The sequence below is a fragment of the Thamnophis sirtalis genome, unplaced genomic scaffold (assembly GCF_051295495.1).
Source record: "Thamnophis sirtalis isolate CommonGarterSnake01/CBP01778 unplaced genomic scaffold, rThaSir2_p1.2 scaffold_4, whole genome shotgun sequence".
Lineage (NCBI taxonomy): Eukaryota > Metazoa > Chordata > Lepidosauria > Squamata > Natricidae > Thamnophis > Thamnophis sirtalis.
In genome coordinates, this window is record NW_028261384.1 from 69,857,628 (window position 1) to 69,881,074 (window position 23,447).

The 23,447-nt window shown below is 40.1% G+C and overlaps 1 protein-coding gene across 1 annotated transcript in view; it reads left to right on the forward strand.

Annotated features, from left to right (window-relative positions):
- The first annotated feature begins 19,784 nt into the window (after positions 1 to 19,784).
- NME8 (NME/NM23 family member 8) overlaps positions 19,785 to 23,447 on the forward strand; it is a 126,579-nt gene continuing 122,916 nt past the window's right edge. Inside the window, exon 1 of the mRNA XM_087713093.1 lies at positions 19,785 to 19,837. Within this exon, the coding sequence (XP_087569219.1) occupies positions 19,813 to 19,837 (25 nt within the window). The 5' untranslated portion in view covers positions 19,785 to 19,812. The remainder of the gene's footprint in view (positions 19,838 to 23,447) is intronic.

The window sequence follows — 23,447 nt, forward strand, 5'->3', positions numbered from 1 at the left end:
AACTTGGCAGCAATGCAAACAAACTCTGGCAGCAATCCAGCCTGCCAAGTTTGTTTCTTGTTAGTCCTTAACGTTGACTTCTGCAGAAGGGCGTGGCACAAGCAGTCTCTTTTATAATCAGGAGATGATCTTAATGAGCATCAGTTGAACGTAATCACCTCCTGTAATTACGCAGTTGTTCTTGATGCCAAGTAGCCCTTCGATGGCGTGCATCCCAGAACAACTCCGGTGTTTTCTGGATCACTCACTCTTGTCTTCTCCCCACTGATCCAAGGCTCAGGTGCCACCTGGTGGCCAACCTGGTGGCCAACCAGTCTCTCCGCACCCTGCTCGGAGTCGGAACCCTGTCGAGGGTCCTCCATCTCCTCCAAGGCCGACTCATAGACCACTCGCTGTCAGAGTCTGGCGGCAGCTCCAAAGGCTCCTGCCGAACCACAACAGCTAAACAATGTCTTAAATTGTGCAAACTATGATTTCTATTTGCAAATAGCGAGCTAAAATTTACAGGTAGCCCTCAAGTTATGATTGTGATGGAGCCTTCCCATTATGGTCAGAAGTCAGGACAAAGGTTAAATTAATTGCCTTAAATAGTGATCAGCCACCCCTGCTCTCCCCAGAGTAATCATTAAATGAAAGTGTAGGTTATTAAGTGGAGCAAGGAATGCCTTGGATAGGGAGGAATTTGGGAGGTCTAGTGCAGGTACACTTTCATTGGGCCTCCCATGACCTTCCATACCCCTGATACATCCCATCTCCCACCCCTGCCCCCTGGAGTCACCCTAAAAATCTGTAAAGGACAGACTAGTTGATTTTTCTCCCCATCTCCATTAGGTGATACAACTAAAGAATAAAGACGAAAGTACAATAAGTCTGCCCTCCCAGGTTTTCTTGTTTGTTTTCTTTATTGGAAAAATGTGACTTTTTGTAGGGGGAAGATTAAAGCAAGGGAAAGATTTTGAGAAATGATGTTTCAGATAATCGAATCAATCCAATAACTCTGTTCCCTTCTTTAAGCAGTAAGAACAATTTGATGGGAAGGAAAATATATTATTAAACCAGCACTTCTAACATTTAGAAAGATCACAATTAATAGGGGAAGATGGAGTTCACATAAAACAATTCTAATTCTCTTTAATTCTTAAAGCAATTATCTAGATTAATTCTGAATTATCCTTATTTGGGAATTATAAAATTCTTTGTAGACCTTCCAATATATGTACAAGAAAAACAATATCCAAATTGGAAACATAGAATTTACTATCGGCAGTTTCTTCCATCACCAATGCTCTGTCATCATTGATATTATTGAACCCAAGGAAGCCACTGTCAGCCGTGGAGCCATCTTTAAATTGAAATCTTCAGGGATGCCACAGCGGTGGATGGGCAAGCTGTGGGAATAGGAGTGGGAGTGGAGATGTGAGGTGGAGGCATGACTGAAAGTCAATTACAGTTGGGATAGTGACCTGATTGGACCATGTGATGCCCATGTGGATACGAGGGAAGGAACTTTGGCTTTACTTTACCTAGGGTTTGCAAACTTTTACAGATAGTTCATCCCAGCATTTGCAAAAGTAGTCCTACCCCTGATGGAGCTGCTGAAAACAGGGGGCCATGCTACAAAACCATGACCAAATCAACCACTGGCCTGGTCACTGGACTGCCAAAGGGCGTTAGAGAGATTAAACAAACTATTCACTGAATAACACATTCCCCAACCACAAATGGCAGTTCGTTGGCCAAGTGATGTGGCCATAACAAGGTCAACTCCTACTCTGCATCTATGTGTCCAAGAAGCACACCAACACAGAAAGTCGGTGGGCAATATGGGAAAAGGAAACCTGCACAATCAACTGGACTCCCCTTTCCTGGCAGCACTTCTTAGAGGGGAGTAAAGTGCCTTTTGAGGTCTAGACTAACTGCAAGAGCCTCAAAGCCCTAAAGACTCCTCAGAAACTTTTGCTAAGCAAGTCCTTCAAACGGTTCGGTTTTGAGCTATAATACATCCCGGGGGAAAGAAATTGCTAGTGGATGCCTTGTCAAGAAAGGTGCAATTTAATAGTTGGAGGTAGGAGGTCATCCATGTGACCATTCCCCCTTCATAACGATTGGCTCAAGTCACCACAGGAGGTCAAACCAGACATCAGAGCAACCACAGGACAGCTGAAGTCTGCATTCCCAGTCGACCAGTGGTTTGAAGAAAATTGGGAAATCCTGACCTACAAGATGGGTTAGCTTGGAAAGGATCCAAACTGTATGTTCCTGCCAGTTTGAGGCTTCAGGTCCTACAGCATAGCCATGACTCCTGATTAGCATAAAAACCACCTAGCTAGAAGGCAATTCTGGTGGCCCAAGATGAAAGCAGATGTGGAAAATTTTCAAAAAAAAAATGCCTTATGGCTTTTACTTTATTTGCCACTTCTTTATTTTCCATTAAATTCAATGTATGTTTTTCTAGGTCCATCAAGTTTTTAATTTTAACATTTTGTGGGTTTCTTTGTACTTCTATTTCCAGTCTCCTGTATTCCTCCTCTATCTTCTTTCGTGTTTGTTTATTTTGTTTATTTCTTTTTCCTAAATAAGTCATTACTAGTCCTCTAGTACAGTGGTCCCCAACCCCCAGGCCACGGATCAGTACTGGTCCATGGATCAAATGGTACCGGGCCGCCCAAGGAACATTACATTATTTCCATTTTATTTACTGTGGTGTATTTCTCTCGGGTTTGTTCGACTTTCCATGGACGAGAGGTTAACTGCGAGCTGAGAGATGTCACCTAAAGCCGCACCAATACCACGCATGTGCAAAATATCGTGATATCGGGGTGCTCTTCTCTCTGTTCACCGGTATTTTCTCATGTTTAACAGGGCTTGGTGTACATGTATATTATGTTTGCTCAAATTTAACCCACAAATTAGCAAAAATGAGTACGAAATAGACGTCATTAGAAAGTTTCCTTGGGATTCCCACACACCAACCCCACTCTGCATAGTTTGTGGCGACCAGCTCTCTAATGAGGCAATGAAACCTTAAAAACGGCTTTGCCACTTGAACGCCAAGCACCCTGGATTAAAAGACAAGCCCCTGGAGTATTTTGAAAGAAAAAAACGGGAACATGAAGGACAGAAGAAATTTATGAGGGCCACCACATCAATAAAGGAGAATGTACTGAGAGCATCATATTTGGTGGTTAACCATATTGCTAAGGCTAAAAAGCCATTCACTATTGGTGAAGAATTGATCTTGCCCTCCACTAAAGACATTTGCCATGAACTTCTAGGAGAAGCTGCTGTGGAAAAGATAGCACATGTACCTTTGTCAGCTAGCACTGTGACTAAGCGCATTGAGGAAATAGCCAAAGACATTGAGACACAATTGTTGGAGAGGATTAATACATCACCGTGGTACGCACTCCAGGTTGACGAATCTACAGATATCAACAACAAGGCAATACTACTTGTTTATGTGCGATATCTATATCAGGAGGATGTGCATGAGGATTTCTTATGTGCACTATCTTTGCCAATCAACACCACAGGAGCAGAACTGTTCAAGTTACTGGATGGTTGTTCTGACCCCCACCTTGTCTGTTCAGAAACGAAAGCCAAACAGAATGTTCAAAGGAATGTTTTTATCAGTCCCAGCTCTTGCTGGCTGCAAGCCCCAAAATAAACACAGATAAATGCTCTGGCAAAAGTCCTAACTCATAAACTGCTACAAAACAGGATTATATGAATCAAGTCACTTATCCAAGTGCTTTTCTCGATAGAAAACAGGAGTATATAAATCAAGTCACGTATCCAAGTGCTTTTCTCGATGATTGCACATGAACGGAGAACGTTGACTGGAACAGAAATGGAACGTTGACTTCTGCAACCAGGTCATGGCACCATCAGTCTTTTATCCGCAGGAGGAAATCCTAATGAGCAACAGTTTCTCGTTATCATCTCCTGTGAGTCCTCCTTTGTCCTTTACGCTGAGTAGACCTCAGCCTGTTTGCCTCCTGACATAACTCCCAAATACTTTCAGGAACATTCCCTTTGATCCAAGGCTCTCCCGCCACCTGGTGGCCACCCAGTCTCTCCTCATCCGGCTCAGCATCGACAACCTGTCCAGGGTCCTCCATCTCCTGCAAGGCCGACTCATCAGCCCCCTTGCTGTCGGAGTCTGGCGGCAACTCTAACGGCTCATGCCAGGCCACAACAATGGTTATATATCAGGACAACTAAAATGGTCCTTTTGTGTCAGCATATGCACAGACGGAGCTGTTGCCATGACCGGACGACTGTCTGGTTTAACTGCTCGGATTAAGGAAGTTACACCTGAGAGTGAATCTACGTATTGTATCATTCACAGGGAAATGCTGGAAAGCCGAAAAATGTCACCAGAATTTAATAGCATATTGATTGATGTCGTTAAAGTTATTAACCACATCAAAGCACACGCTCTTAACTCACGCCTGTTTGGGCAGCTTTGTGAGGAGACGGACGCAGAGCACAGATGCCTTCTCTTATACACAGAAATAAGATGGTTATCCAGAGGAAAATTGCCAACCAGAGTATTTGAATTACGAGAGCCATTGCAAAGATTTCTCTCAGAAAAAAAGTCATTGCTGGCAGCACATTTCAGTGACAAGATATGGGTCGCAAAACTGGCTTACTTGTGTGACATATTCAGCCTGCTCAATGAACTCAATCTGTCCCTTCAGGGGAAAATGACAACTGTTCTCAAGTTGGCAGACAAAGTAGCTGCATTTAAAGCCAAACTGGAGTTGTGGGACGGTGCGTGAACACAGGCATTTGGATATGTTCCAGACATTAGCGGGGATTTTAGGCGAGACTGAGCTTGAGCATTCATTCTCCCAGTTGGTGCACAATCACCTGTCTTTGCTTTTAAAAGAGTTCGAGAGTGCTACTTCCCAACCACAAAAGACCCATGAACTGGTAAGGAATGGATCCGCGACCCATTTGTCAACAAACCAGGTGAATCTAGCATGTCTGTGCAAAAAGAAGATCAACTGCTGGAGATTGCAAATGACGGCAGCCTTAAAACTACGTTCGAGACAACAACTCTGCCGGTGTTCTGGATTAAAGTCATGGCAGAATACCCTAAGATTGCCACCACAGCACTTAAATCCCTATTGCCATTTCCGACATCCTATCTGTGTGAAGCGGGGTTTTCTGCAGTGAGAGCAACCAAAACAAAACAACGGAATAAACTGGACATAAGCAACACACTTCGGGTGTCATTGTCTCCTATTACCCCCAGATGGAACCATCTCGTTGCAAAGAAACAAGCTCAGGGTTCTCATTGATTTAGCGTTCTAGTGAGTTAAAATGTTAAATCACTTTATATTCATTTTTTGGTGTAACTGTATTTTATTTTGAAGGCATGTTTAAATACAATTAAATTAAAATTATTAAATCAAAACAATCTAAAATATAAACAATCAACATCCCCCCCCTCAGTGGGCCACGGTGAAATTATCAAACGTTGACTGGTCCACAGCGATAAAAAGATTGGGGACCACTGCTCTAGTATATGCCTTGTTGGTATCCCGTACATTTTATAGGGATGTGTTCTCCTTCTTATTCTCTTTATGATCCAGCTCATTATTTACTATCGCATTAAAGTCTCCTAATATGCATATTTCTTCATATTCAATTATCTTTTTGTGGAGTTTTCCATAAAATTCTTCTTGATTGTCATTTGGCGCATATATCACCACCATCAATATTTTTTTATTATTCATCATCATTTCCACTATCAATATTCTTCCTTCTTCATCTTCAAATATTTGTTTTGATTGTATTCTCTTTTTAATGTACAGTGCCACACCTCTTTTGCTTTGATCAGCAATTGTCATATACAGCGTCCCCAATGTTGGATAATCCAAATATTTTTGTGTTGTTTTTTAATATGTACTTCTTGCAGGCATATTATATCTAATTTCAATTTCTCTAATTTATTAAATGTCATCTTTCTTTTTATGCTCAAATTTAGTCCATTTATGTTTAATCAAATTATTTTTATTTCTTCTTCATGTCCTAATTTTTTGTCATTTTAGTTGATCTAGTCACTCTCATCTCTGTTTGTTCTGTCATCTCTTTTGCTCTTGCTCCTTCTCTTAATGCTCCTTCTTCTTGGTCTGTAGTTCTCTCTGTTCTTTCCCCTTCTCTTCTTGTAGCTTTGTTCCTCTTTCTTCTCTCCCTCTCTCTTCTTCTTGTGGTCCAATGTGTTGTTCATAAAATAGCTCTGCTTTCTCTACTGTATTTGTTCCTACCAAGCTAATAGTATCCCTTCTGGTATTAACCATCTGAAGTTAATTTCTTTTTTTAGTAGGCATTTGGTCAGAAATTGATATTCTCTTCTTAGCTCTCTCTCACCCTTCTTGGCACTTGTTTAAGGACTATTATTTCTTTAGATTTGTATTTTATTGTAGTATTCCTTGCAGCTTGCAGGATCTCTGTTCTCAGTGTTTCCTTAGTAAATCGTGCGTGTACCTCTCTGGGTAGTTCATTTCTTGTAGCATATTTTGCATGGACCCTGTAAGTTTCATCAATCCCGCTTAGCATCTTTTCTTTGGATTCTTCCAGTCCGTTCACCAATATGTTGGCGATTTTTTCTGCTAGGTTCTCTTCCTTTTCTTCTTCATTATTTTGGAATCGGAAATAAAAATCAGCCTTGTCCATTTCCGACAAAATATTTATTTTTTCTTGCTTCTTATCTATTGTTGTCAGTCTATAATCCATCTCCTTCATTTTCTTCTCTGTTATGTCCACCTTTTCTTCTAATTTTCTGCAGTCTTTGGTCATTTTTTCCTATTATCTCTTTAACTTTTCATCCAATTTGTCTATTCTTTCTTTGAGGTCTTAATGCATAGCCTGAAACATACTTTTTAACTCCATACTTGCTTTATCTTGTTGTGTTGTTGTATTTGATGATTTTTGCACTGTAGGGCTAGAGGTTATTCTGTTGATGAGGAATATGCTGTTATCTTCTTCATCTTGTTAATTTATTTTTATAATCCAAATATCAAAAAAGAGAAAGGAGACATGTTCTCCGCCCCGGGACACTGGCCCGGCCTGGCTGCAGCCACAGCCACTGCTGTTGCCACTTCTATGGCTTGCTTGCTATTCTCCCAGCACTTTGTGTAGCACAGTTAAATTTAGCACACTTCACAATGGGGGAGATGGCATCCCCTCCTCTTCCTGGAGCCCATTATCATGCAGAGCATCAGCCACAGCTGAGCCAGAGTCTTGGGGCAGAGAGCAAGTCTCGCGTCTCCCACAGCGACCGAGGCATGCATAGCTCCAACAAGAGCCAGAAGAAGCCCCTGTGAGATAAGGCAAGTACAGGGGTGCTTCACTCCCACTCTGGAATATGGAAGTCTCTATCCCCCACTGTCACCCTTACCTTCTCAGGCCAGGCCAGGCCAGGAGTAACTGGGAGGGGAAGGCCAGGGGTGGGACCAGCCAGTAGTGAATTCAGCCAACAGGGAGCCACAGCAGGGAGAAAAAAGAGCTTCATTTATCTAGGAACCTGAAATAACTCTTGATTTAAATCATATGGTAAAAAGCACCCCCCCCCAAAGAAAGAACAACATCAGCAAAAGAAAAAAACCACTTCCGGTGGGGGAGGGGCTTGCTGGTGGGAGCTGGTCATTACAGCTCCGGAATCCTGGTCGCGTTAAACTGTCAGATGAGCAATCCACCAGCCATCTGACAGCTTGTTTACCTTTTATTCGGGCCAAGAAGAAAAGGTGAGCTAATTGTGCTGGGCAACACGCCAACTAACTCTCTCAGATCGACTCTGGGAGGGGGGAGGGCACTGGAGAGCAGAATTGTCTCCGTGTCAGGAATTCCTGCTGCTATTAGCAGCACAAAGCAAACTTCCCATCCTCAGAACAAAATTTGATTTACTGAATCCAAGACGAGCAGACCCTGTACACGTGAACTTTTAATTGTTTGTATTAATCATTAGCTTCATTTTTACAAGAATTCCTTCTGATATCTTACCTGCTAAAGAGATATTCAAAATGGCGCTGAGCAGCTTCATAACACTGTTTGGGCTTTGATCTCTACGGAGTTTAAAACTTCAAAGGAAAGGAGTGACTTAATACTAATTTAAACAGTAACAGCTGCACAATCGACCAGCAGAGACTTATTAATTGGCTGAAAAAGAATAAAACTTGGAATGGCTTCTAAGCAAAACCCTACCCCAAAGGTTCCCCCCCCCATTTCAAAAAGTACAAGCAGTTCGCCCACCCCTGGCACAAAACTACAGTCATTACTTCCTCCCACCATAGGGGAGCCGTTAACTAAAGAAACTTTTCAAAAGGAACTGGCTGAAGCATTTAAAAATCATGTAGTTACGATGGAAACAAAATTTAAGGAGGAGATATCCGTTGCTCATAAAGAACTGTCTGATAAACTTGAGAGCCGGCTTCAGAAGATCAGGGATGATATGTTAGGGGTTCTTAATTCGTTTTCAGATTATGTGTCCAGAATTGAAAGCAGAATAGAAGATCTTAATGACTCTAACATTAATTTGGTATCCAAAATAGACGTGGTTCAACAAAAAGTTGAAGATGCTGGAAAAGAAATTATTATGTTACAGTATAGACAAATGGAACTTGCACTATAAATAAGAGGTTTACGTGAAAACAACCAGGAAAATCTGAAACAGATTCTCTCAGAAACTTTCGATAGTCTGATGGGAAGGCCAGGGGGGAATTTTGATTGGCAAATTGATAAGGTTTATTGTGCTAACTCCTGGCTGGCTAGACAGAAGCAGCTTCCAAGGGACATTGTGATTTACTTTACCACAAGAGAGATGAGAAATATGATATTGCAAGAGTCCTATAAAACCAAGCTTCAAATTGGGGGTCAGGAAGTGACTGTTTTGAAAGAGATACTACCTCAAATGCTAAGATCCAGGAAAGACTATGCCTTTTTAGTCGAGGAGCTTAAAAATAGTAAGCTACAGTTCAGATGGGATGCACCAGTTGGGCTAGCACTCATTTTTGAGGGGCAAGGATACCATCTTAATTCGGTATGGAAGGCTCGAGATTTCTATCATAATATCTTGAAGGCCAGACACCCCGCCCCATCTGGACCTAGAGAAAGAGAAGAAGAAGGACAAGATAGACAGCAAACTACACAATTATCAACAAGGATAGATCATCTTTCTCTCTCAGAAGCACAAGGAACCAAGGAACAAAGACAAACCCGTGTTATTACCAGATGAATGGACCAACAATTAAAAAAGCAACAATCACAACAAACACCTGTTACCGGTCAAGATGCTACAGTCACCAGCTTAGAAGCAGTGGGAGGAGTCAGGCCAAAGGTTAAACTCCAGGATGTTCAGATGGCTCTAAAAAAGCTTCAGGGAGCCAAAGATGACAACTAAGTTTCTAACATGGAACGTCAATGGATTAAATTCCTCACAGAAAAGGAAGAAAATAAATCACTATCTTAAACAGTTCAATAATGATATAATTTGTTTGCAAGAAACTCACATTAGATCAACTGATCAAAAATACTTGATTAATACAAGACTTGGACAACACTTTATAGCTTCTGCCTCAGAGAAGAAAAATGGTATAGTGATCTACTTAAGGAAGGATATGAAAGCTGAATTAATTGAAGCAGAACTCCCAAGGAAGATATATTGCAATAGATCTGGTACTAGAAGGGAAAAGGACATTATTACTGGGAATATATGCTCCCAACCAACAACAAGATGGATTTTATAACAAGCTTCATGCCAAATTAGTACAGTGGGATTATAGGTCCTGCATACTCTTGGGTGACTGGAACGTTGTTATAGACACTAAGAAAGATAAGAAGGCCTCTCACCGAAATACTCAAATGCGAGCAAAACTACCTAAGTCCTTTTTCGATATGATGGATGATTTCGAACTGAGAGATATTTGGCGAGAAAGAAATGGAGAAGAATATGATTTTACTTTCTTTTCTGATAGACATCAATCCTTTTCCAGAATTGATTTCATACTAGCCACCAATGATTTGCTTTCTAGGGTGAAGAAGACAAAGATATGTGCCAGAGTTTTATCAGATCATAATCCAGTTTGGATGGAGTTGGGAGGGGTGACGCAAGGAAGAAGGTCTTGGAGATTGAATGAAAATTTATTTAGATATGAGAAATATACTAATGAATGTAAAAAATTGTTAACAGAATACTTTGTTTTTAATATGAATAAGGGTACATCTATGGAAATTGTATGGGATGCAAGTAAAGCGTATATGAGAGGAGCTTTGATAAATCTAAATAGATTACATAGACGTAAACAAGGGGAAAAGCAAACAGAACTGGAAGATGAAATTAGGAAGAAAGAGCAAGAGTTAACTTTAAAACCAGGAGATATAAAGATTAAACAAGCAATTACCTTATTAAAAGACCAATTTAATATGTTGATCTCAGACCAGGTGGCCACTAGTCTGTTATATGCAAAACATAATACTTTCTGCAATGCAAATAAATCTGGTAGATGGTTAGCATATCAGATTAGGAAAAAACAAAAATTTTGTAACATAGCCAAATTGCACTACAAAGGGAAAGAAGTGTTTCAACAGGGTGAGATTCAAAAGATCTTCCGTGAATTCTTTACAGTGTTGTACAAGGGTGACAAAATTAATGGTCTAGATATAGAGAGATACTTGGATAAAGAAAAAATATCCATAGTTAAAGAAGAGCAGAGGCAATGATTGAATCAACCAATAATTTCGGGGGAAATTTTACAGGTAATTAAGCAGTTAAAGGCCGGGAAGGCACCTGGTACAGATGGCTTGACAGCGGCTTACTATAAAAATCTCCAATTAGAAATGGTAGAACCTCTTAAGCAATTATTTAATAAGATTCAAACGGAAGGTAAGGTACCTCCATCTTGGAAGACAGCTTTTATATTCCTGATATCCAAAGAAGACCAAGATATTACCCAACCAAAAAACTAGAGACCTATATCACTACTTAATGTAGATTATAAAATCTTTACTACAATACTAGCAAATATGTTAATGTTGGTTATTCAACAATTGATTCATAATGATCAAACAGGTTTTATTCAAGGGACACAAATGAGAAGTAACGTAAGATTAATCGTTAATGCACTAGAATATTTGGGAAAGAATAACCAAATTCCTGCTGCGCTCATATTTCTGGATGCTGAGAAAGCCTTTGATCGAGTTAATTGGCAATTCCTGTTGAAAACACTGCAAAAAATGCAAATAGGAGAACGTTTCTTACAAACAATCAAAGCAATATATCAACAGCAAACAGCTCAAATTATAGTCAATGAAAGTTTAACAGATTCTTTTCAAATTGAAAAAGGTACAAGACAGGGTTGTCCCTTGTCCCCATTACTGTTTATTATAACTTTGGAAATATTGTTGAATAAAATACGGGGCTTGGATGGCCTAAAGGGAATTACGATTAGGCAGCAAGAATATAGAGTGTGTGCTTTTGCGGATGATCTGGTTATAATATTAACCCAATCACAGGAATCTAGTTTGATCGTACTGAATATGATTAATCAATATGGTCAAGTGTCAGGATTTAAAATAAATCTAGGGAAAACAAAAATATTAGCTACAAATATGAATACTAAACAAAAGGAAGAACTAGAAGGAACAATAGGATGTGAAAAAGTTAAAAAGGTCACATATTTAGGAGTTCATATTTCAACCTCAAACGGGAAGTTGTATAATTATGAACCACTTTGGCATAGTATACAGACAGAGATAAAAAATGGGAAAAGTTACAGTTATCTTTGCTGGGAAGAATAGCAGCAGTGAAAATGAATATTTTACCTAAATTTTTTATTTCTTTTCCAAATGCTACCTATACTTAAAAAAGATGTGAACTTGTTAGAATGGCAGAAGGGTATTAATAAATTTGTATGGGCAGGAAAGAAGCCGAGAATAAAACTAAAAATAATGCAAGATGTGCGTGAGAGGGGAGGTTTGAAATTACCCAATTTAAAATTATATTACGAAGCTTTATCTGTAATTAGTGACTGGATTAATTTAACAAATGATAGGATACTTAATATCAAGGGGTATGATCTGGTATATGGCTGGCATGCTTACCTGCTATATAACAAAAAAGTGGACAAGAATTCTAAAAGTCATATTTTAAGGAATGCTTTACTGCCGGTCTGGAAAAAATATCAATACAAATTAAATGATAATATACCCATGTGGGCAATTCCTAGACATGCAATAGAAAATATGAACATAGTACAAAAACAGGATATAATTACTTAAAAACAGCTTCTTACTCTAGAAAGGGGTGTATTATAACTAAAATCCTTGGATGAATTAAAAGAGGAAAAGGTAATTCAAACATGGTTCCTGTATGGACAGCTACAGGCCAGGTGGAAAACAGATCAAACAATTGGTTTTATGCAAGTCGAAGATAATTTATTTAACCAAATAAGAGATCAAAGTTTAATGCATATAAAGAGAATATACAATGTATTAATACAGATGGATTCCGAAACAGAATTAGTTAAAGACTGTATGATAAAGTGGGCTCAAAATATTGAAGAACCAATAATGTTGGATATATGGGAAAGAATCTGGGTAAGAAATGTAAAGTTTACACAAGCCCAAAACTTGAGAGAAAACTTTTATAAGATGTTTTATAGATGGCATTTAGATCCTATAGGTGTCCGAACTTACAACCCAAATGCTGGAGATGTGATTCTCGCGACGCTACATATTTTCATATATGGTGGTCTTGCAAAAAGGTTAAGGCATTTTGGATAAAAATATGGTGGATTATGCAAAATGTTCTTTAAAAAAGGATAAAGTTTACCCCTCAGTTATTTTTGTTAGATATAATTACTGATTGTACAGCTGTAGAGATTAATTTGATTTTGCACTTAATAACTGCAGCTAGATTGTTGGTGGCGCAATACTGGAAGAAGGAAGATTTGCTTACTATTCAAGAATGGACATTGAAAGTCACAAATTTAGCCAAGATGGCTATAATATCTGCATATCTTAAGGACCACTCAAACGAGAGATATAAACGAGACTGGAAAAAAAATGGATCGATTATATACAAAATAAATATGGGACTAAGAAATTCCAGATAGCTTATGATTAAGATCAGGAATGATATAAATTGTTTAAAGTTAGCCTAGCAAGGAGGAGCTAAGCTCAATGTAAAGATGTTATCAATTTTCTATTCTTTTTTCCAATATATTTTAATGTTTTTGTTAAAGATTTATACCGTGTATGGGTTCTGGGAAGTCAGGGGAGGGAAGGCTGGGGGGAGGGTTGGGGGCGAGGTTGGGAGGGAGGGATGCATATTAGGCTTGATGAGGGGTGCTAAATTTTAATGTAATATGATTGCACCTATATACTGTCTTCTCTTATTTTTTCTTTAAAACTAAGATATGTTAAGTATATTGATATGGAAGCATAAATACCATCAACATAGAATGGAGTTTGCTCAGAAGTGGAAATACACCAATGAGAGGAAGAGTGGGAAAGAGAGGAGAGAAGAAAGATAGGAAGAGAGGGATAGGAGAGAGGGTAATGGGGGAAGATGAGGAGAATAAGGAGGAATGGGATGCAGAGAGAGGAGAAGGAGAAGGGAAGGGGAAGTAGAGTAGAAAAAGATGATGGAGGGAAGAAAGGAGGTAGGAGAGAGGTAGAAGAAAGAGGTGGATGGAGAGCAGAAGAGCTAATAATGGGTTTTTATCTTTTTGGGTGTTGATGACAAGAGGAACTGTTGTAATTACTACTTAATACAATAGGATATTGGCTATGTAATAGTATACATGTGATTATATGTTATGAAGATGGAAAATAAAAAAGTATTTTTCAAAAAAAAAAGAAAAAGAAAAAAACCAACCCTCACTTGTTTTTGGTTCAAGAGGGAATACACACACACGAGGGAGGGGGGGAGAGAGAGATGAGATAGAAACAGAGATGAGAGACAGAGAGAGATATGAGAGAGAGACAGAGACAGAGAGACAGAGAGAGACAGAGACAGAGAGATACCGGGAACCACAAACTCTTGGTAGGCATGGCGGGAAGATGTCATGTGACTGGGTGGAAGTGAATGATTTCGAGTTGCCCACCCCCACCCAGGTTTTGTTTTCTGTGGGAAATGGGTCAAAATCAGTGGTTGGTTGCAAATTTTGTTACTTCGCCTGGTGCGCCAGTTGCGGCCCTACCTGAACCAGGAGGCCCTCACAACAGTCACTCGAGCCCTTGTGATCTCTAGGCTGGAATACTGCAATGTGCTCTACATGGGGCTGCCCTTGAAGAGCATCCGGCGACTTCAGCTAGTCCAGAACGCGGCCGCGCGAGTGATCATGGGCGCACCACGGTTCGCCAACATAACACCGATCCTCCGTGAGCTGCGCTGGCTACCTGTTGATCGTCGGGTGCACTTCAAGGTCCTACTTACCACCTATAAAGCGCTCCATGGTAGTGGATCTGGCTATCTGAGAGACCGCCTTCTGCCAATTACCTCCCTGCGTCCCATCAGATTGCACAGGGTAGGCCTCCTCCGAATTCCATCCACCAGTCAGTGCCGGCTGGCGACTACGCGGAGGAGAGCCTTCTCAGTTGCAGCTCCGACGCTATGGAACAACCTCCCCGTGGAGATCCGTACCCTCACCACAGTCCAGGCCTTCCGCACAGCCCTCAAGATCTGGCTATCCCGTCAGGCCTGGGGATAGGATTTACTCTCACCCCGCCCGAATGTTGAGTGAATGTTGTGTTTTATGGTTAATTTTTTTTACTCACGTTTTTCTTTTATGTCTTGTCTTGCACTCCCTTCCCCCATTGTTGTAAGCCGCCCTGAGTCCCCCCAGGGAAAAGGGCGGCCTATAAATGTTCAATAAATCTACTACTGGTTTGGGTGTGCTTGCACATGTGTGCAACACTTTTGTGCATGTGCAGAAGATACTGCACATGTGCAGAAGCGTCTGGGTCGGTGCGTGGAGCCTCTTGCTGCCTCTACTACTGGTTTGGCCGATCCTGGCTGAAACAGCAGCAACCACCTCTGGTCCAAATGGCTCTTTGAGTGCTTAAGGTTGCATACCCCTGCTCATATATGAGTGGATGAGGGAAACCTTTACTTTTACCTAGACAACAGGACCATTGCTTAGAATTATAGAAATTGAAATCCACATATTTGAGAACAAGGTAACATTCAACATGCCAGTGTGAAACCCAAACATGTTTAGACATTTATTCAGGCCATACAGGCATTGAGAATGGAACATGGATGAACCTAAGTGCTTACTGACTATTTGGAATTTAAAGGAAATGTTTATATTTATTAAATTTCGATAAAGGCTATCTCAGATGGGTGGCACAGATGTCTATAAATGTATAAATGAATATAAATGAAATATAATTCCATTTATTAATATAAAGAAAAGGAAACGAAGCCTTTTCCAATGTGGTGCTTTCCATATAGGTCAGGGTATATCATTTTTTAGGAAAGATGGGATTGTAAAACAGTAGTGAGCAGGGTTATGGCCTAAATGAGTAAACCAACTCTACTGTTGGTGATGCATTTATCTCCCTCGTGTGCTTCTCCAGCAACACACACAGCCAGCAGGTGCCATAGCTCTTATACAAGTAGTCCTCAATTTATGATCATTTATTTAGTGACTGTTTGAAGTTAGAAGGACACTTTAAAAAGTGACTTACAGGGACTTCCGGTTTGCGATTGCTTGCTGACGGGGGCGGATTCTTTTGGCTCCCAAATCTTGGACACGTTAACTGCCAGATGAGCCATCCATCAGCTATCTGACAGCTTGTTTACCTTTTTCTTCGGGACAGAAGATAAGGTGAGCTTTCTATTGGGCATCATGCCAACTTACTCTCGCAGATTGTATCTGGGAGGGGGGGGAGGCCAGCCGATGGCAGAATTGCCTCTGTGCCAGGAATTTCTGCTGCATTAGCAGTACAAAGCAACACTCAAATCCTCAGAACAAAACTTGATTTATTGATCCCAAGACGAGCAGACCCCTTACATGTGGATTTTTAATTGTTCATATCAATTCTTAGCTTCAGTTTTTGTTTTTACAAGAACTCCTTCTGATATCTTGCTTTCTAAAGAGATACTCAAAATGGCACCGAGCAGCTTCGTAACACTGTTCAAGTTTTGAATTTCTACAGAGTTTAAAACCTCAAAGGGAAGGAGTGATTTAATACTAAATTTATCAGTTACAGCTGCACAATTGACTAGCACAGACTTATTAATTGGTTGAAGATTAAGACTTGGAATGGCTTTCAAGCAAATCCCCCCCCCCCAGCTTTAGAAGCTCATTTGTCCCTGGCACGAAGCCACAGTCTTCACTTCCTCCCCCCACAGGCGAGCTACTGATTAAAGAATTTTTTCCGAAGAAGCTGGCCGAGGCTTTTGAAAACTTCGCAGTTATGATGGAAATAAAAATTAAGGAGGAGATATTGGTTGCGTATAAAGATCTGTCTGATAAACTTGAGACTTGGATTCAGAAGATGAGGGATGACATTCTGGGGGTTGTTAATTTGTTAACAGAATATATCTCGGAAATTGAAGACAGATTAGAAGATCTTAATGATGCTAAGACTAATATGGTATCGAAAATAGACGTGGTGCAACAAAAAGTTGGAAATGCTGAAAAAGAAATCATTATGCTACAGTATAGACAAATGGAGTTTGCTTTAAGAATAAGAGATTTGCGTGAAAACAGTCAGGAGAATCTGAAACAGATTCTTTCAGAAGCCTTTGATAATCTGTTGGGAAGGCCAGGGGGAAATTGTGATTGGCAAATTGATAAGGTTTACCGTCCTAACTTCTGGCTGTCGAAACAGAAGCAGCTCCCAAGGGACATTGTGATTTATTTTACTACAAGAGACATGAGGAATATGATATTGCAAGAGTCCTATAAAACTAAGCTTCAAATTGGGGGTCAGGAGGTGATTGTTCTGAAAGAGATACCACCTCAAATGCTAAGATCCAGGAAAGACTATGTTTTTTTAGTTGAAGAGCTTAAAAATCATCAGCTACAGTTCAGATGGGAGGCACCAGTTGGACTATCATTCATCTTTGATACCGTCAAAGATACCGTCTTAAATCAGTAGGGGAAGCGCAAGACTTTTACCATAATATCTTGAAGGCCGGACATTCTGCCCCACCTGGACCTAGAGAAAGAGAACAAGAAAGACAAGATAGACAGCAAACTACACAACTATCAACAAGGATGGATCATCTCTCTCCCTCAGAAGTACAAGGCGCCAAGGAACAAAGTCAATACCGTGTGATTACCAGACGAATGGGTCAACAACTAAAAATACAACAATCAACTAATTACCAATGATTTGTTTTCTAGGGTGAAGAAGATAAAGATATGTGCCAGAGTTTCATCAGTTCATAACCCAGTTTGGATGGAGTTGGGAGGGGTGACGCAATCAAGAAGGGGTTGGGAGATTGAATGAAAATTTATTTAGACATGAGAAATATAATAATGAATGTAAAAATTGTTAGCAGAATACTTTGTTTTTAATATGAATAAGGGTACATCTATGGACTGAATGTACAGCTATAGAGATTAACTTGACTTTGCACTTAATAACTATAGTTAGGTTGTCGGTGGCGCAATACTGGAAGAAGGAAGACTTGCCTATAATTCAAGAAAGGACACTGAAAGTCACAAATTTAGCCGAGATGGCTAAAATACCTACATATCGTAAGCACCAATTAAATGAGAAAAATAAATGAGACTAGGTAAAATGGATTGATTATATACAAAATAAATATGGATAAACGAGATGGGGAAAAATGAATTGATTATATTCAAAATAAATACGGGACTAAGAAATTCCAGATGCTTATGATTAATACCAGGACTGATATAAATTGTTTAAAGTTAGTTTAGCAAGGAGGAGCTAAGCTTGATGTAAAGAAGTTATCAATTTTTCTATTCTTTTTTCCCCAATATATTTTAGACTGTTTTTGTTAAAGATTTATACCATGTATGGGTTCTGGGAAGTCGGGGGAGGGAAGGCTGGGATGGTTGGGGGGGAGGGTAGGAGGGAGGGAGGTTTGACGAGGGGTGTTAAATTCTAATGTAATATGATTGCACATGTATACTGTTTTCTCTTATTTTTTCTTTAAAACTACGATATGTTAAGTATATTGTTATGGAAGTACAAATACTATCAACATAGATTGGAGTTTGCTCAGAAGCAGAAATACACCAATGTGAGGAAGAGTGGGAAACAGAAGGGAGATGGGAAGAGAGAGAGAGGAGAGGGTAAGGGGGGAAGATGAGGAGGATAAGGAGGAGCGGAATGTAGAGAGAAAGATGGGATAGGAGAGAGAGTAAGGGGGAAGATGAGGAGGGTGAGGATAAGGAGGAGTGGAATGTAGAGAGAGGAGAAGGAGAAGGGAAGGGGAAATAGAGCAGGAAAGGATGATGGAGGGAAGATAGGAAATAGGAGAGAGGTAGAAGAAAGAGGTGTATGGAGAGCAGAAGAGCTAACAATGGGCTTTTATCTTTTTTGGGGGGGCGTTGATGACAAGAGGAACTGATGTAATCATTATTTATTACTATATGATACTGGCTATACATGTGATTGTATGTTATGAAAATGGAAATAAAAAATATGTTCAAAAAAAAAAGTGACTTATAACCAGTACTCATACTTATGATTACTGTAGCATCCTCTTGGTCCCATGATCAACTAGCATATATTTGCGACAGTTGTGGTGTCCCAGGGTAATGTGATCTCCATTTATTACCATCCCAATGGGCATCTGATGTAAATTCAATAGGGGAATCTGAGTTCACTTAATGATCATGTGATTCATTTAACTGCAGTGATTCACTTAATAACCATGGCAAAAAATAATCATAAAATTTGGCATGACTCACATAACAATGCCTTGTCTAGCAACAGTAATTCTGGTCCCAATTGTCGTCGCAAGTTGAGAACTACCTGTACTTTGACAACCATTGTATCTTCTTTCAAGATGCAAATGATTATAATAGCCTTGTTTTCCTTTCTTCAATCTCACAGAAAGAAGGTGAGACATTGAAGGTTCAGTTTTTTCAGGTGTTAGATTTTTCCTGAGTTTTAATTCTTCTCATTAACTAGTTTGCAAGAAGCCCATCATTTCCCATCTCCTGAACCAGGATATCTGGCTTGAGATCCATTCTGCTATGTATATCCTCACCTACCTATTCTACAGTTGGGATCTATCTAAATGTTCTTTGGTGACCATAGCAACAGCAGTAAAACCTGCCCACTCCTGCTCATGTTACCTCCTGCTAACAGTTTTACCTTCTGGAAGGAGCTATCTTGGATTAATTAACAAGGGGCTATAACGTAAGAAAGATAATTGTACTGTGATTAGAGTCATGATACATAGCTGTGAAGTAAATGAATGTGGGATTTTTTATGGATATGGCAGAAATAATAATTAGTATGAATAAATGTTCCTGCCTCCTTCACTTGTCTTCATGGTATTATTGTAAGATCTTTGTCAATCTAGTACAGTCTCATAGTACAAGCAAACAGTGGTTTAGACAGAACCCAACATTAAAGCATAGTAATAGTATATTTCCCAATAATTTCTATTTGCTTTATTTCTATCATAACAGAAAATAACAATGGCAAGTAAGAAGAAAGAAATTCAGCTACAGGTATCTTGTTATTCTGTTAGTTCAATTACCCAACTGTTCTTTAAATAAGCAAGCAAATTGAGGAAATAATGTTCTCTGTATATTTTTACTATAGGCAGTAATACTCACTCAAACACAATGGGATGAGATGCTGCTAAATAAAGGTCTAACAGGTAATTTTTCTCTGTGTCTCTACTTATTACATATTGTTTACATGTATTTTGGCACGTGTGTTTCATTTTAACAGTTTTTAACAGCATTTTTACCAAAATGCAGACCATTTGCAAATAGATGCTTGTTATAAACTTGGATTGGAACCTCCCACCACCACCACCACCTTTGGTAATTTCAAATTGCAAAAAATATCCCTGCAGTCCCAGCCATTTCAGTCCAAGAGAAATTTCTGCCCAACAAAAAGGGAACTTTGCTAAACTTAATTATCAACTGAGCGAGAACAAGAAAAGAAAGGCATAAGGTTCTCCTCCCCCATGATATTATTGTTACAAACTCCTGGAGCTGGTTACTTTAATTTTAATTTTAAACAGATTAGATACAAATATATATTTAAGAAAGCTCACGTGCATATAGAAGAAAAATGATAGCATAGACAGAACAAAATAAAGCAAAATAAAATTCCTGAACTCACAAGGGACATGTAACGTTAATATATTCAATACTTTTTAAACAAGTATTTAAATCTAAATTCCCTGTCAACAAATGGCCTTTCTGTGCTCCTAATTAGCTCTTTTTGCAACTTTGTCCATTTTCAATTTTCCATCCCTTTAATACTGATTGATTTCTCCTTTTAGAATTAAATTCAGAAACTTGTATAAGCTATTTTTAACATAATGTGTAATTTTTCAGCTGATATGATGCTAGAGAAATCAATTGTTGGAGATTTCATCATTTCTTTTTAATAGTGAGCTGTTTTGACAACTAGGGGAAATGATGAGAGACAGGTTTGAGTCAGTGCTGTCCAAAGATGTTTCCGTGGTCATGTGGCCGGCATGACTAAATGCCAAAGGCACACAGAATGCTACTACTTTCCCACAAAAAGTGGCCCATTTTAAATGCTTTCGAACTTCTAGGTTAGCAAAAGCTGGGACAAGTAAGCTCACTCCGTTACACAGCGCTAGGTATCCAAACTGCTGAACTGCTGACCTTCTGATAGCAAGCTCAGCATCTTAGGCACTGAGCCACCACACCCCTCCATGTCCCACTATGTCCACTGTAGATGATAAACATCCATTCTTTATTTTTACACTTCCAACATTCATTTGACATGCTTTTATACATCTTAGATAACGTATCTGGTGTTAAATACCAATGATATATCATCTTATAGAAATTATCCTTTATATTATAATTTAATGTAAATTTTAAACCCTTCATCCACATATTTTTCCATTGTCCAAGCATCATATTATATCCAAAATTCCTTGCCAACTGAATCATACAATGTTTTACATGTTAATTTTCCAAATTCAATTTCAGTAACATTTTATAAATTTTAGCAATAATATATTCATCATTGCCATATAATGAAAGTTCCAGTTCATTTTTACCAAAATTAAATCCATAGCAAATTTTATCCAATTTGAAACTTTCTTTTAGTTGCTGATAAATAAATCAATGGCCAGCATAACCTTTTGATTCAAGCTCTTCCCTTGGCTTTAGTATTGGATCACCAGAATTAAAAGATAAAATTTTACCACAAATCAGCCATTCTGGTTTTGCCACTATTTCTTTTCTTTAAAAAGCTTCCTGTCATGACACCAAAGGGACAGCTTCTTAGAGAGCCTTGTTTTATATTTATTCCAAACTCTTAGTATGGCATGTCTAACAAAATGGTTATTAAAATCAACATTAACTTTACTTTTATCATACCATAAGTAGCCGTGCCATCGAAATCTTAATTGATGGCCCTCTAATTCGAGTAGCTTCTTGTTCTGGAGACTCACCCATTCTTTTGCCCAGCTCAAGCAACATACATCAAAATACAATTTCATATCTGGTAGCAATAGCAATAGCAACAGCAATAGCAGTTAGACTTATATACCGCTTCATCAGTGACGTACGGTGAGGGATACCGTTGGTGAGGCAAGAGCGCGGCAGCGGCGAGAAGCAATGTCCCCGCTGCTGTGTCCGACAGGCGTCTCTCGTTTATGATGGACATAAACGCGAGATGCCTGTCAGACACAGCGGCGGGGGTGTTGCTTCTCGCCGCTGCCGCGCTCTGCCGCCTCGCCCCCCGCCTCCTCCGTCCCCGCTGACATTCTTGGGAGCAGGTCGGGTGGCTGGCTGGCTGGGAGGAGAAGAGCAGTGAGTCTTTGTGCCAGCTGGCCGGCCAGGCAGGGAGCAGGTCTGGTGGTGGTTGGCTGGCTGGCTGGCTGGGAGGAGAAGAGCAGTGAATTTTTGTGCCGGCCGGCTGGCCGGCCAAGCAGCAAGCAGGTTGGGTGGGGGTGAGTGGCTGGCTGGCTGGGGAGGGACTCACCGCTCTTCTCCCAGCCAGCCAGCCACTCACCCCCACCCGACCTGCTCCCTGCTTGGCCGGCCGGCCGGCCGGCACAAAAACTCACCGCTCTTCTCCTCCTAGCCAGCCAGCACCCACCCCCACCTGACAAGGGCTCACCGCTCTCCTCCTCCTCCTCCTCCTCCTCCTCCTCCTCCTCCTCCTCATCCTCCTCCTCCTCCTCCTCCTCCTCCTCCCAGCTCAGTGCTGGGCTGGCTGCTGAAGAAATGGCGGCTAGTGGTCAAAGAAAAACCTCTCCAGAATCACCCTTGCACTTGCGCAGTCGCTCAAGTGCAAGACATGATTCGCTGCTCCCAGATCAGGAGGCGGGAGAATCAGTGCCTCTTTTGCATATTAAATCTTTTGCTTTTTAACTCCGCCTTAACTTTTAAAAGGCGAAAAATTCCTTAAGCAAAAGAGGCCCCGAGTTCTCTCGCCTCCTCCTAGTTAACACTGAGAGCAGACACTAAGCCACTGTGACTTGAAATCTGGTAGCAACTATCCTGGCTTTAATTCATTAAAAAAATATATTTAAAACTCTTTCCTTTCTCTCAGGAGACTGGGGAGGCTCCGCCTCCCTTGCCTCTAGTGACTGCACGTCCCTGCGCTTCATAGGGCTTTCAGCCCTCTCTAAGCGGTTTACAGGGTCAGCATATCGCCCCCACAGTCTGGGTCCTCATTTCACCCACCTCGGAAGGATGGAAGGCTGAGTCAACCTTGAGCCGGTGAGATTAGAACCGCTGAACTGCAGATAACAGTCAGCTGAAGTGGGCTGCAGTACTGCACCCTAACCACTGCACCACCTCAGCTCTAGGTGGTAGGATGGTAGGCCCATCCCCCCTCTTTCCTTGGCATCTTGCAATAGCTTATATCTAATTCTTGGTTTTTTCCTTGCCATATGAACTTAAAGATATCCTTCTGCTATTGTTTAAACAGGTTGTCATTTATAAGTATTGGTAACATCTGAAATAAAAAAGCATCTTTGGTAAAATATTATTCTTGATTACAGAGATACTTCCCAGTAGTGATAAATGCAATTTATCCCATCATTTTAAATCCTGTTTAATATCCATCCAAAAAAGTACATAGTTATTTTCAAACAGTTTTATGTTCATATTTGTGAACATAACTCCTAAATATTTCACCTTTTTCTCAATCCTAAAACCTGACTTTTTATTCAATATATCACTAGCCTGAGAAGACATATTCTTAATCAGCATTGTTGTTTTCTGTTTGTTTATTTTGAAACTTGCCAAAGCCCCAAACTCATT